The sequence below is a fragment of the Colobus angolensis genome, unplaced genomic scaffold (assembly GCF_000951035.1).
Source record: "Colobus angolensis palliatus isolate OR3802 unplaced genomic scaffold, Cang.pa_1.0 Scaffold119, whole genome shotgun sequence".
In the NCBI taxonomy this organism is placed as follows: Eukaryota; Metazoa; Chordata; class Mammalia; order Primates; family Cercopithecidae; genus Colobus; species Colobus angolensis.
Genome location: NW_012113030.1, coordinates 273,489 through 288,855, shown reverse-complemented (window position 1 = coordinate 288,855; position 15,367 = coordinate 273,489). Strand labels below are relative to the sequence as shown.

Sequence of the window (15,367 nt, the reverse complement as noted above, 5' to 3'; positions counted from 1 at the left end):
AGGCCAGCCTGACCAACATGGTGAAACCCTGTCTCTACTAAAAATACAAAAATTAGCCAGGTCTGGTGGCGGATGCCTGTAATCCCAGCTACTTGGGAGGGTGAGACACAAGAATCACTTGAACCCAGGGGGTGGAAGTTGCAGTGAGCTGAGATCATGCCACTCCATTCCAACCTGGGCAACACAGCACGACTCCATTTCAATGAAAAAAGAAAAGAAAAGGACATTAATGAGCAATAAGAAATCATCTGAGGGTATATAACTCACTGTTAATAGCAAGTACACAAAAAGACACAGTATATTATAACACTGTAACTATGGTGTGTAAACTACTCTTATCTTTAGAAAGACTAAACAATGAGTTTAGTGAGGCAGTGCCTCACGCCTGTAATCCCAGCACTTTGGGAGGCCAAGGCAGGCAGATTACAAGGTCAGGAGATCAAGACCATCCTGGCTAACACAGTGAAACCTTGTCTCAACTAAAAAATATTAAAAAAATTAGCCAGGCGTGGTGGCGGGCACCTGTAGTCCCAGCTACTCGGGAGGCTGAGGCAGAAGAATCACTTGAACCCAGGAGGCAGAGGTTGCAGTGAGCCAAAATTGCACCACTGTTCTCCAGCCTAGGCAACACAGCGAGACTCTGTCTGATTAAAAAAAAAAAAAAAAAGACTAAACAATGAGCCAATCAAAAATAATAACTGCTATAACTTTTCAAGACACTTAATAGTACAATAAGATATAAATAGAAACAATAAAAAGTTAAAAAGCAGGGAGACAAAGTAAAGGTGTAGAGTTTTTATTAGTTTTCTTTTTGCTTGTTTGTTTATACAGTGTTAAATTATTATCAGCTTAAAATAATAGGCTATAGAAAAGTATTAGTGAGCCTCATGGTAACCTCCAATCAAAAAACATACAACAAGGCCGGGCATGGTGGCTTATGCTTATAATCCCAGCACTTTGGGAGGCTGAGGTGGGCAGATCATGAGGTCAGGAGTTCAAGGCCAGCCTGACCAACATGGTGAAACCCTGTCTGTACTAAAAATACAAGAAAAAAAAATTGCTGGGCGTGGTGGTGTGCACCTGTAATTCCAGTTCTCAAGAGGCTGAGGCAGGAGAATCTCTTGAACCCAGAAGGTGGAGGATGAAGTGAGCCGAGATTGCGCCACTGCACTCTAGCCTGGGTGACAGAGCAATACTCCATCTCAAAAAAAAAAAAAACAGCATATAACAGATACACAAAAAATAAAAAGCAAGAAACTGAATTGTATCACCAGAGAAAATCATCTTCATTAAAGGGAAGAAAGGAAGGAAAAAAAGAAGACCACAAAACAATCAGAAAACAAAATGGAGGGACTAAGTCCTTACTTATCAATAACATTGAATGTATCTAAGCATGGTGGGATATAACAAAAGCAGCTACAAGTTCCTATATCAAAACAGAAGAAAAACTTCAAATAACCTAAATATGCATCTTTTTTTTTTTTTGAGATGGAGTTTCGCTCTTGTTGCCCAAGTTGGAGTGCAACGGCGTGATCTCAGCTCACTGCAACCTCTGCCTTCTGGGTTCAAGCGATTCTCCTGCCTCAATCTCCCAAGTAGCTGGGATTACAGGCATGCGCTACCACGCCCAGCTAATTTTTTTTTTTTTTTTGTATTTTTAGTAGAAACGGGATTTCACCATGTTGGCCAGGCTGGTCTCAAACTCCTGACCTCAGGTGATCCACCTGCCTCGGTCTCCCAAAGTGCTGGGATTACAGGCGTGAGCCACTGCGCCTGGCAAATAGGTGTCTTAAAGAACTAGAAAAGCAAGAGTAAACCAAACCCAAAATGGGGAGACTACATAATAAAGATCAGAGCAGAAATAAATGAAACTGAAATTAAGAAAACCATACAAAAGATCATGAAACGAAAAGTTGGTTTTTTGAAGTTAAATGAAATTGATAAACCTTTAGCCAGACTAAGAAAAAAGGAGAGAAGACCCAAATAAATAAAATCAGAGATGAAAAAGAAGACATTACAACAAATACTGCAGAAATTCAAAGGATCGTTAGTGGCTACTACGAGCAACCATATGCCAATCAATTGGAAAACCTAGACAGATTCAATCTTTTAAGACTGAACCATGAAGAAATAAAAAACTTGAAGACAGCAATAACAAGTAATGAGATGGAAGCCATAATACAAAGTGTCCCAGCAAAGAAAAGCCCGGGACCTGATGGCTTCACTGCTCAATTCTACCAAACATTTAAAGAATAATACCAATCCTATTCAAACTATTCCAAAAAATAGAGGAGGGAAGACTTCCAAACTCAATCCATGAGGACAGTGTTACCCTGATACCAAAACCAGACAAAGACATAGCAAAATAAATAAACAAACAAAAAACTACAGGCCACTATCTCTGATGAATATTGATGCAAAAATCCTCAACAAAATACTAGCACACCAAATTCAAAATATATTAAAAAGATCATTCATCATCAACAAGTGGGATTTATCCCTGAGACGTAAGGATGGTTCAACATACACAAATCAGTTAATGTGATACACTCTTGACTAGAAAAGTTGTGAGAAACCACAATGTTTTCATGGCAGTCTACTTAAACACAGTTTTCTAGAAGCACTTACAGAAAAAATAAGCATCTTTTTAGTTTAAGTGCACTTATTATGTCCCGATATAATAGGATTGACTCCAACAGATGATGGTCTAACCCAATTATTCTATGAAATTCTAAAGCAATCTCTCCAAAAGGTTGGCAATTGTAGCCAGTAGGCCAAATCCAGCCTACTGCTTGTTTTCATGAATAAAGTTTACTGGAACACAGCCATGTCTATTCATTTATGTACTATCTATGGCTGTTTTAACTACAACAGCAGAGTTGAAAAGTTTCAACAGGGACCGATGGCCTACAAAGCCTAAAATATTTACTATCTGGCATCTTACAGAAATTGCTGACCCCTGCTCTAGACAAGCAATCCAAGAAGGAATCAAACCTGTTAGACTCACCTGAGGCGTTGTCTTTTTGTACTGGTCACCTCCATCTATCACATCCCTCATGATTCTTCCCTTAAGAAATTCATATTCTTCTGGACTCAGCTGAATAGACTCTATGGTTTTTCCACAGCCCAAACACTGGCCACTGCAATTATAATTGTTAAATAATAATATTTAAATATGTCAAATAATGTTCTGGGGAAAAAATTTTGTGAAATGAACAATGAGGAAATTAAAAGGTAATAATAAAGAACATTAAAACCTTTGTAATAATCACATACATCTAATTTTTTGTAAACCTGATAATATCACAAATTAGTGTGCCAGAAAAACCAAAAAAGTAGACTGGCCATTTGAATGACTTTTTTTTTTTTTTTTGAGACAAGGTCTCACTCTGTTGCCCAGGCTGGAGTGCAGTGTCACAATTACGGCTCACTGCATCCTCAAGCTCCCAGGATCAAGGGATCCTCCTGCCTCAGCCACCAAAGCAGCTAGGACAACAGGTACATGCCACCCTACCCAGCTAATTTTTGTATTTCAGTGCCTGACTAATTTTTGTATTTTTTCTAGAGACAGGGTTTCTCAATGTTGCACAAGATGGTCTTGAAGCAATCTGCCAAGTCAGCCTCCCAAAGTGTTGGGATTACAGGTACAGGCATGAGCCACCATGCCTGACTCAGGTGACTTTTTTGTTTTTTTGAGACAGAGTCTCGCTCTATCACCAGGATGGAGTGCAGTGGCACAATCTTGGCTCACTGCAACCTCTGTCTCCTGGGTTCAAGCAATTCTCCTGCCTCAGTCTCCCAAGTAGCTGGGACTACAGGCGCACACCACCACACCCAGCTAATTTTGGTATTTTTAGTAGACACTTGGTTTCAACATGTTGGCCAGGATGGTCTCAAATCTCCTGACCTCATGATCCACCTGCCTCGGCCTCCCAAAGTGCTGGGATTACAGGCGTGAGCCACGGCACCCAGCTCGCATGACATTTTTAAAGTAATTCCTATTATGTGGAATATCATATTGGTGAGTTAAATAAATAAATAAATAAATAAATAAATAAATCCTAAAACACAACTGGGTCTGGAAGCTCTAGGGAAAAACATCTCTAAGACATCATGTAGGCTCACAATACGCACTGGAAAAACATTTTGGGTACTGCTACGTCTCTGTATGCAAAGTATGTTTTTTTCCTCAGATACTCTAATTACAAACTTGTAATTATCCTATCCTTAAGATGTTATTAAATATTTTTCAATCAATAGCAACAAAACCTACTAAACTGAAAACAAACAAGTTAAAAATAAACATTGGTCTTCACCTTTTTTGGACTGTGGTGAATTGTCCTTTCCATTGTTTTCCAGGAACACTATGAAGATTGCAAAACCAAATCATGAGGTTAGATTCCTACTGAAATGAAAGACATTCATGATATTTGGAAACTCTTATAAGCAAGAACTCCGAAAAGTTCAAGACACTTCTGTAGAACGGTATAATTTAAAAAGTGGCAGATATCCTGGATGAGGTTAAGAAGCTGCTGGTACCCTGCTCTGGATCTCCTTCTTCCCTATGGTTCTCCCACCAACTAACTCTCATCTTCAAGTCTACAGAAAGCAGCTGACCTTAGTAGCATAACCTCTATACCAAACTCAACTCTTACCTTCTCCATAAAGCTGCCAGAAATTGCTCCTGCTCAGAGTAATTTACCTCTTACCCAGCACTGATATTTCACTGTGTGGTATTTTACTCCCAATTAAATTGAGAATGTCATAAAAGATTTATAAAATGCCTAGCCTACCTGGAAGCATTCGAAAGCTATGTACTGATGTATTTGTTCAATCAATGTATCCTCTCTTCCTTCCTCTTCCACATATTACCATCAGTTCTTCTGATTCTACTGCCTTCTCTCCTTCCTCAGTTCTTAATTCTCATCATCTCTCACCTAAACCTAAAATTGTATTCACGCAGATCTCCCTGTTTTCAATCTTAATCCCTCTCCTATCTACTCTTCTCACTTGGCAATTGCCTTTGTAAAACTCCATTCCAGCACTTTTTTTTCTTTTGAGACAAGGTCTTGCTCTGTCACCCAGGTTGGAGTGCATGGCACAATCACAGCTCCCTGCAGCCTTGATTCCCTAGATTCAAGTGATCCTCTTGCTTCAGTCTCCAAGTAGCTGGGACTACCGGCACACACCACCATGCCAGGGTAAATTTTGTATTATCTGTAGAGACAGGGTTTCGCCATGTTGCCCAGGCTGGTCTCGAACTCCTGGCCTCGAGCTATCCTCCCACCTCAGTTCTCTAAAAGTGCTCAGATTACAGGCATGAGCCACAGTACTTGGCCAAATTCAGCATTCTTGATCAGAGAATAAAATCCAAACTCCTTGGTATTCAAAAATTTTCACAACCGGGCTCCTCCCTTGATATTCAATAAGATAATTAAGCATAATTACGACTTCAAAGCTCTGTAAACATGATATAGAAAAAAAAAAAAAGAAAAACTACCTCAGGTGATCCGCCCGGCCTATTCTGTCTACTCGCTATAGTTCATCAACTCGGATGATATGGCTTATTAGTATTATCTGTCATCTATAATCTCACCATTGAAATGTAAGCTGAGGCTAGGCGCAGTGGCTTATGCCTGTAATCCCAGCACTTTGGGAGGCCGAGGAAGAAAATACAAAATTAGCTGGGCGTGGTGGCTCATGCCTGTAATCCCAGCTACCTGGGAGCGTGAGGCAGAATTGCCTGAACCCGGGAGGCAGAGGTTGCAGTGAGCTGAGATCGCGCCACTGCACTCCAGCCTGGCAACAACAGCAAAACTCCGTCTTCAAAAAAAAAAAGACAGTGAGTAGACAGAATAAATATAAGCACATAATCACATTTTTAGAGGAACTTCTGAAAACACTAATATGGCCCAAGACAGTTCCAGTCAAATGCTATATTCTTTTCTTGCTATGAACACTGGCCATAAGTAGTATTAAGTACTCACATCATACTAGATGCCTAAGAAAACAAAATTAATGATCCTTCTAAAAGGAAAAAAATATATAAAAATTAAAAGTGCCATATACTTTCACTTTTATGTGATGGGTAAAGATTAGCACAAATTATGTATGCCGCTACTTTTTTTAAAGAGAGAAAATTTTGTCCTAAAGAGAAAATAAACCTTACTAAGAGATGGAAAAAAGTGTAATCAGAATAGAACGATTCTCAGCAACTAACAACAAAAAAGAGTGGCTACTTTGAGGTTTAAAGTTATTAAATTAAAAATAATTAGCCAGGTATGGTGGCACATGCCTGTAGTTTTACTCAGGAGACTGAAGCGAGAGGATCACTTGAGGCCAGGAGTTTGAGATTACAGGGAGCTATGAACACACCAATGCACTCCAGTCTGGGCAACAGAGCAAGACCCTGTCTCAAAAAAAAAACTTAAAGAATAAAAACATACATATAAAAAAATCAAAATTACCTCTCAAACCATGTTTTTATACTGTGTGCAAATGATTCCCCTGGATACAGCTGATTATTTCTTAGATATGAAAGAATATCTAGTAGTTTATTTGAATAATTATCATCCTTTATGTCTTTTCCAAAATCAAAGAAAGCTTTTAAAGTTTCCAACATAGGAACAATATCATGACTTAGCAATTCCTGATACAAATTCCAAGCTGTGTTTACATCTTGATGAAGGAGAGCTCCCTGGATACAGTCATTATAGTTCTTTTTAGAAGGAGTCATAACTTTTTTGATGTCCTCTAACAGCAACAATGATTCTCTCCATCTGTCTGAATGGATCAATCCCCGGATGAGAAGACTGTAACCTCCAGGTTCTAAAGTCTTATATCTGGTTTTCATAATTTCAAAGACATCAATAACTTCAGATGTCTGCATATGAAAGACACAGAGATACAAATATCTGACCAGTAAATCATAACTTACTATACCATTATTTTTTGCTGCTACCCATGCCAGCAGAGATTTAGCCACATCTACAGAGCTATGACAGTTAGCCATCTGTGAAATGATCCATCTTTCAAAACTGGTCTTTCCTTTGAAATCTGCCTTAAGTTTATCCCACTCCTCTGAATTCAAAGGTTGTGTTGGGAGTTGAATAGTGTTCCTCACAGGTGGCACGGCATGATCTTTACTTTCAGGATTCATCTGTGATCTCTTCTTAGCTGCTCCAGCTGAAAAAAAATGAGGAACAGAAGAAACTTGCTTATTACTGCCCTCCTCTTTCCTGAGATATCTGGCCTTGGCAATCAGATTCGTTGCTTTGGTATTCTGTGGAGACATTGTTTTAAGAGAAAACAACCTCTGTTGGTTCCTGATGCCACAGCTGTCTGAAAGAAAGAGAGAGACACAAGAGTGCCCTGGGCCTAGCCCAAGGTATGAGTTGCTCTTCCAAAGCTTAGGAAAGCTTCGAATACCAAACAAATAGAAAGTCATTATGCAGTGAGATCAGCACCAGGTAGTGAGAAAAATGCTGGGAAAAAACCCTTTTCTATAGCAAAATTAAAGGGATTGGGGGTCGGCGGTGGAGAGTCGAAGTGCAGCTTTTTAAAAGAAGATTTGTGTTTCTTCCTTACAGACAAATCAAAGTTCTGCGTTTGGGGTTACTTAATAGCAAGAAGGCAGGTGACTTTTCTCTATCAAACAACAATCCGGGGATGTCCAACGTCGAAAGCCGCAAACCAGGGGACAGAGCAGGAATCCTCTGGTGCCTCTTACATTCCAGTTCATGAACCTGAGGAAAAAGCACAAGAAGGAACGCCCAGTTTTACTCACGTGGATCACAGTTGTCCTGAAAAGGAACAGATTCCCACGGGAAGCTTGCTAGAAAGGCGGTATAAAGCCAAAACCGTATCCAGGAGCCTCCAACTCCAGCCCACCAGCAACAAGGGGGAAAGTCAAAGTCTAGTGGCCCTCACCCTGCATAACTCTCCAAAGACCGCAAAGCTCCTCCGATGGAGGGATGCGGAGTGAAGAGGTGAAAGGAAGAGAGATCCAGGAAGGGCGCTGCCTAGACTGTGTACCTATCGCTGACAAACGAAGTTCACTTCATTCAACAACTCAACGCGGCACTCAGGCTTAACGCAGCCATAAATGCGGCGGAAACTACAGTGCCCACTATGCACCGCGCCACCCCGGCCGACTGACGAGACAGATCCGGAGTTAGGCGTTCCGCCTGGCCTGGCGGCGAGGAAAAAAGGCAATTTGGAAGCATTTAGTGGCAAAAGGGGTAAGAGACGGCTGCTGAAGGGTCTACTACATTCAGGGGACCTGGAGGGCTTACAGACATCCGCAATGAACAATGAAAAGAAATTGTGAAAGCGCTTCCCCTCAAGCCGGAACCAATTAACTCCTGGGTCACGTGGTGCGCACGCGCCAAAGGCGCTCCGTAAAGGAAAACGCGGGCTTATCCTGGCGTTTAAAATCTGGCTTGGTGAGCCTGGGACGCCTCCTGAAGGAGAACCATTTTCCATCTCTTTCATAGCTTTTCCCCTACTCAGCCTGGTAGCGGTATTCTCCGCGGCAGTGATAGTAATTGTTTCTGCCTCTTTAGCCTAGACTTCCGCCCTTGTTCAAGATGGTGGTTGAGCGGCCTTCCTAACCTTTACGGGGCCTGGCGGTGCTGACGCCTGAGTTGGTAGGGGTGGAGCAGGTAGGAAACAGCAAATGCAGAAGCTGCTGCGCGAGAGTCGGCCATGGACTGGAAAGAAGTTCTTCGTCGGCGCTTAGCGACGCCCAACACTCGTCCAAACAGTGAGTTTTGGGAGGGGCCGTTGGGATGGCCCGGCCCTAAACTCCTAGAGGTAGTGGGGAGGTGGGGAGGAGGAGCAAGGGGGAGCCGCACTTTCCGCTTCTGTGAAACCTCCCGACGAAGGAGGCGGAGTGGAATGTGCTTTAGGGATCCCAATCGGGTTGACCCAAACTTTCCTGGGACAGAGTCTGGGGGAACAAAAAACTTAGCCTTAGTCGCTGACTTCCATGGTCTTAATCTAAACTTGTGAAGAATAACTTAGAACCCCGGATCCAACAACGCCTGAACCCCACCAGGACCTGTAATTGTTCTACCGCCTTTTTACTGTCACGCTTTTTGCTTCCCTCCTAATCCATTTTATATTTCATAATCCATTTTTCCTTTTATTTTTCTCCTTCACATTGCTTATTAACTAACCTCGTTAAATCTAGCTTTCCTATTCCACACCCGCACTAAGGGCTGTTGAAAGTGGCTGGAGAAAAACAGAACCTTTGTCTCACTTTTTTTTTTTTTTTTTGCGACGGAGTCTCTTTCTCTGTCGCCCAGGCTGGCTGGAATGCAGTGGCAGCATCTCAACTCACTGCAGCCTCCGCTTCCCAGGTTCAAGCGATTCTTCTTCCTCAGCCTCTGGAGTAGCTGGAACTACAAGCGCGCGCCTCCAGGGCGGGTTAATTTCTAGTAGAGACGGGGTTTCACCATATTGGCCAGGCTGGTTTCAAACTCCTGACCTCGTGATCCACCCACCTCGGCCTCCCAAAGTGCTGGAATTACAGTCGTGAGCTGCTGCGCCCCGCCGAGTTATCTCACTTTTAGTACCTGTCCACTAATCTAAAGTAGGTGTTTCGGTCATGTCTACCGTGTTTTCCTGGACGTTCATTCTCCTACATTCCATTTTCATCTCCCAGACTGCCAATCTGTGTTTCCCTAGATACACTTTGGTTTTTTTTGTTGTTGTTGTTTTTTTATTCAGGCTCTCCCTCTGTTGCCCAGGCTAGAGTGCACGGCACAGTGATGTCTCGCTGCAACCTCGATTTCCTGGGCTCAAAAGGATCCTTCACCTCAGCCTCCTAAGCAGCTGGAAGTACAGGCACACGCCACCACATCCGCTAATTTTTTATTTTCCGTAGCGATGAGGTCTTGGCTATGTTGCCAGGGCTGGTCTGGAATTCCTGGCCTCAGGCAGTCGTCCTACCTCCACCTCCCAAAATGTTGCTATTACAGACGTGAGCGCCCAGGCAACACTCTTACAGTCCATTCTTCTCATCTCCTACACCTGCAGTCTGCCCTACGCACTTCTTTCTTTAAGCTGATGAACTTGTTTTTTTAATATATATCTCATTAAGAAAGGAGAATCAGTTGGCCGGGCGCGGTGGCTCAGGCCTGTAATCCCGGCACTTTGAGAGGCCGAGGCGGGCGGATCACGAGGACAGCAGATGGAGACCATCCTGGCTAACACGGTGAAACCCCGTCTCTACTAAAAATACAAAAAAAGTTAGCCGGTCGTGGTGGCGGGCGCCTATAGTTCCAGCTATTCCACAGGTTGAGGCAGGAGAATCGCTTGAACCTGAGAGGCAGAGCTTGCAGTGAGCCTAGATTGCACCACTGCACTCCAGCCAGGGCGACTGAGCGAGACTCAGTCTCAAAAAAAGCAGTCAAAGGAGAACCTCACCTGTCCCCCTTAACATTTCTTTCAGCCCCACGACCCCACAGGTGCCCATACACTCTGGCTTCACTGTTAAAATGATGAACTGTCCATGCTCCTATTTAAGAGTCCCTCCACTCCACCACTAGATTGCATTCTTTTTCCTGTATTCACTGACTTCTTTCCAGCCTCATCCTTTCTTTCATAATCGTCAAATTTTCCTTCTGCTGGATCATTTTCACCAGCACAAGTGTGCTGTTAATATCACCCATCTTTTTAAAAGGTGGGTGGGTGGGGGGAGTGTTGTTGGGAGGCCGGGTGACTCACTCTCAGCACTTTGGAAGGCCAAGATGGGAAAATCGCTTGAGGCCAGGAGTTTGAGACTGGCCTGGGCAACATCGTGAAACACCGTTTCTACAAAAATAGAAAGTAAAAAAATTAGTCCTGGTGGTTGTGCACCGCTGTAGTCCTAGTTACTCTAGAGGCTGAGGATGGAGGGTTTGTTTCAATCTAGGAGTTTGGGGCTGCAGTGAGCTATGATCATGACACCATACTGCAGCCTGGGTGACAAGAGTCAGACCCTGTCTTAAAAAAAAAAAAAGTCATTTGGGCCGGGCGCTGTGGCTCACGCCTGTAATTCCAACACTTTGGGAGGCCGAGGTAGGCGGATCACTTGAGGTCAGGAGTTCAAGACCAGCTTGGCCAACATGGTGAAACCCTGTCTCTATTAAAAAATACAAAAAGTAGCCGAGCACAGTGGTGCACACCTGTAATCCCAGCTACTTGGGAGACTGAAGCAGGAGAATCGCTTGAACCCGTGAAGCAAAGGTTGCGGTAAGCTGAGATTATGCCACTGCACTCCAGCCTGGGCGACAGAACGAGACTCCATCTCAAAAAAAAAAAAAAAAAAAAAGAGTCATTTAATCCCACATCCCTCTCCAGCTTCTGCTGCATTTCTCTGCACTCTTTGTAGGAAAACTTCTCAAAGAAGTTACCTGTACTTGGCTGGGCACAGTGGCTTACGCCTGTAACGCCAGCACTTTGGGAGGCTGAAGTGGGTGGATCATCTGAGGTCAGGAGATCGAGACCAGCCTGGCCAATGTGGTGAAATGCTGTCTCTACTAAAAATTCAAAATTTAGCCAGGCGTTGTGGCAAGTGTCTGTAATCCCAGTTACTCAGGAGGCTTAGGCAGGAGAATCACTTGAACCCAGGAGGTGGAGGTTGCAGTGAGCCAAGATCACGCCACTGCCCTCCAGCCTAGGTGACAGAGTGAGACTCGGTCTCAAAAACAAAAAGAAGGTACCTGTACTTTATGTGCTTTTTTGACCCCTTAACTCTTGAACACGTTACATTCTTTTAGCAGATATTTATTCCATGCCTGTTTTGTGCCAAGTACCATTGTAGCTTAGAACACACAAAAATCCCTGTCTTTATAGAACTTATACTTTGGTGTGGAGAGAAATAAATAATAAGCAAATTATATAGGTTGTACAGCACCTGCTTAAGTCTGGTTCCTTCATCAGTGTACTAGATCCTATCCTTTGTAGTAGATTCCATTTTTGCCTGCTGCAGGATGTACTCTTGCAGTTATCCCTTCTCCTGCATCATCAGTTTTTCTTTAATCATTCCCATCAGCATATAAACATGCTGGTATTTCTTCCATCTTCAACTTTCTTGACTTGATTTCCACCTCTAGCCATTCCTCATTTTTCTGTTCCCCTTACAGCAGTATTTGTTAAAACAGTTGTTAGTTAAATCTGTACTCGTCTCAAATTCCTGCTTGTCAAGAATCATCATTGACCACCATATTGTTAACTTCAGTGGTCAGTTGTCAGTCTTGATTTTACTTGAAAAATTTAGCAGTTTTCTCCAACAGCACTGAGCCATAGTAAAGAAATTAACTTATAGGTTTGGTCTAAAGTTAAAAATTAACATAATAGGCCAGGAACAGTGGCTCATGCCTGTAATCCCAGCACTTTGGGAGGCTGAGGCGGGCAGATCACCTGAGGTCGGGAGATCGAGACCAGCCTGACCAACATGGAGAAACCCCATCTCTACTAAAAACACAAAATTAGCCAGGCGTGGTGGCACATGCCTGTAATCTCAGCTACTCAGGAGGCTGAGGCAGGAGAATCACTTGAACCTGGGAGGCGGAGGTTGCAGTGGGCCAAGATTGTGCCATTGCACTCCAGCCTGGGCAACAAGAGCGAAGCTCCATCTCCAAAAAAAAAAAAAAAAATTAATTAACAGATGCAGCAGAAATACAGTCATAAAAGGAATTCAAGGAAACAATTACAGGCTTGTTGGGAAGGAAATGAGACCAGAAAGAGTAAAATAACTTTTGAGAAAACAGATCACAGAATTCAAGAGCTCAGTGAGGCTGAAGTGGAAATGCTATGGCAGTGAGGTTTTGAATTACCAGAAAGGATGATCTGAGAGTATATTTGAGCTTAAGATTTCAGAAAAGGTACAAGTAAAATCTGTGATCTTGCTGTAGAACCAAGTGGCAGAATGAACTGGAGGTGAAAGTCTTTAGAGTTGCAGGACCCATGGTCACCCACATAAATGTTTATTTGTCCTAAATGATTGCAGGACCTTGTGAAGAACACTGTATACCGGTCACTGTAGTCCACAAATAAGTGGGGAGGAATTGGTTGAATGAGACAGCCACGTGCCAATAGCAGGCGAGTTGCAGGGTAATAGAGCCCTGAGTTTTGAGCTTCAGATAGAGGATGTTTTTTTGTTTGTTTTCTCTACATTAGGTAGAGAAACGGTGATTGTGAAGCTGAAACTCCATGAGGTCAGGGACTGGCGCTGTCTTGCTCACCCCTCATTCCGTGTCTACTACAGTGCTCTCTGCACATAGTAGGTGCTCGGTAAATTCTTTTCATTGAATGAATTAGGAGCACTCTACAGAGTCCTATAGGAGAGGTAATGACTTGAGGAAGAGACTAGCTTTAGCAATAAACAGAAGTAGAAGGAGCATGCTGAGAAATGGTTGAAGATGTAGAGGAGGCTGCTTCAGTAGAAGATAGTGATTCTTGGTATTTCAGAAAAGTTAATATGCTCAGTGTCTAAGCACAATTGTGAAGGCCTTTTTGGCACTGCAACTATTTTAATTAAATTATTAATATATAGGATGACCTGAATAAAAGTACTGCTTGATTTTAAAAGTGCTCCCTTTAATCTGTTTTGTTACCAGAAAAAAAAAGTGAACAAGAATTAAAAGATGAAGAAATGGATTTATTTACAAAATATTACTCCGAATGGAAAGGAGGTAGAAAAAACACAAATGAATTCTATAAGACCATTCCCCGGTTTTATTATAGGGTAAGTAGTGTCTAATCAAATGTCCTGCAGAGTTTAAAAATGAAATACAATTTTTGGCAAGGCAAGGTGGCTCATACCTATAATCCCAACACTTTGGGAGGCTGAGGTGGAAGGATCGCTTGAGTCTGGGAATTTGAGACCAGCCAGAGCAACATAGCAAGACCCCATCTCTAAAAAAATTTTTTTTTTTTTAAATAGCTGGACATGGTGATGCATGCCTGTAGTCCTAGCTTCTCAGAAGGCTGAAGCAGGAGGATCACTTGAGCCCGGGAGGTCGAGGCAGCAGTGAGCCGTGATTGTGTCACTGCACTCCAGCCTGGGCAACAGAGTTAGATCCTGTCCCCCCACCCCCAGAAAAAAGTAATTTTAAAAATAGGACCAGAATTTTATGTTTTAAAAATAGACGATTATATTTTAAATTTTGTATTTTTATTATTTTATTGTAATTGATCTTATCACTATTATAAAACATTTTGAGCCCAATAAAACCCCAAGTTTAGATTTAAGTGGGTATGTAAACACAAAGTTGTTAAACTGTCGGCTTTTTCTAATTTTTATTATAGATATTAGTAGTAAGTATTCTATTGGATTGTGTTATCAGGTATACAACACTTTGTTATAAAGTTTTAAAATTTTGCTCAAGGCTAAACCAAAAAATCAGTTGAAAATGGAAAACTTAAAGAATTTCACTTGAGGCCAGGCATGGTGGCTCATGCCTGTAATCCCAGCACTTTGGGAGGCCAAAGTGGGTGGATCACGAGGTCAGGAGTTCAAGACCAGCCTGACCAATATAGTGAAACCCAGTCTCTACTGAAAATACAAAAATTAGCCAGTAGTGGTGGTGTGCACCTGTGATCCCAACTACTCAGCAGGCTGAGGCAGGAGAATCTCCTGAACCTGAGAGGTGGAGGTTGCAGTGAGCTGAGATCATGCCACTGCACTCCAGCCTGGGTGACAGAGCAAGACTCCATCTCAAACAAACAAACAAAAAGGAATTTCACTTGACTATTTCTTTCCTTGTGCCAAAACTCTGAAAATGGCTTGAAGGGACATACAGACAAAATAGACCTTAAGAAAAGCTATTTACGATAGGGTCACTGCACTCCAGCCTGGGTGATAGAGCAAAGACCCTGTCTCAAAAAAAAAAAAAATGTTGGCCAGGAGCAGTGACTCACGCCTATAATCCTATCACTTTGGAAGGCCATCAAATCAGGAGGATCACTTGAGGCCAGGAGTTTGAGAACCAGTCTGGGCAACTTGGTGAGATCTCGTCTTTCCAAAAAAACTTAGCCAGGCATGATGGTGCACACCTGTAGTCCCCGCTACTCAGGAGGCTTAGGTGGAAGGATCACTTGAGCTCAGGAGGTTGAGGCTGCAGTGAGCTGCGATCATGCCACTACATTCCAGCCTGGATGGCAGAGCAAGAGCCTATCTCAAAAAAAGAGAAAAAAGAAAAAAAGCTGTTTACAACCTGGGTATGGTAGGGCATTCACCTGTAGTCCCAGCTACTCTGAGAGGGTGAGGAAGGGAGAATCTCTTAAGCTTAGGAGTTTGAGGCTGGCCTGGGCAACATAGTGAGACCACCCCACACCCCATCTTTTTTTTTTTTTTTTTTTTTTTTTGAGATGGAGT

At 42.6% G+C, this 15,367-nt stretch overlaps 2 protein-coding genes across 6 annotated transcripts in view; one reads left to right on the top strand and one right to left on the bottom strand.

Annotated features, from left to right (window-relative positions):
• Positions 1-8,345, bottom strand: part of KIAA0391 (KIAA0391 ortholog) — a 154,433-nt gene extending 146,088 nt beyond the window's left edge. The window contains exons 1-4 of one of the 5 annotated variants that reach the window (XM_011925838.1): positions 8,035-8,345; positions 6,468-7,185; positions 4,317-4,364; positions 3,008-3,140 (exon numbers count right to left, since the gene is read on the bottom strand). In XM_011925838.1, the coding sequence (XP_011781228.1) occupies positions 3,008-3,140; positions 4,317-4,364; positions 6,468-7,159 (873 nt within the window). In that variant the 5' untranslated portion in view covers positions 7,160-7,185; positions 8,035-8,345. Of the gene's footprint in view, positions 1-3,007; positions 3,141-4,316; positions 4,365-6,467; positions 7,746-7,786; positions 7,991-8,034 lie in introns of those variants that run through there. The other 4 variants (XM_011925820.1, XM_011925829.1, XM_011925847.1 and 1 more) reach the window with 4 other exon arrangements.
• The window catches only part of PPP2R3C (protein phosphatase 2, regulatory subunit B'', gamma), a 34,642-nt gene continuing 27,393 nt past the window's right edge, over positions 8,119-15,367 (top strand). The window contains exons 1-2 of the mRNA XM_011926552.1: positions 8,119-8,764; positions 13,608-13,735. Coding sequence (XP_011781942.1) covers positions 8,707-8,764; positions 13,608-13,735 — 186 coding nt within the window. The 5' untranslated portion in view covers positions 8,119-8,706. The remainder of the gene's footprint in view (positions 8,765-13,607; positions 13,736-15,367) is intronic.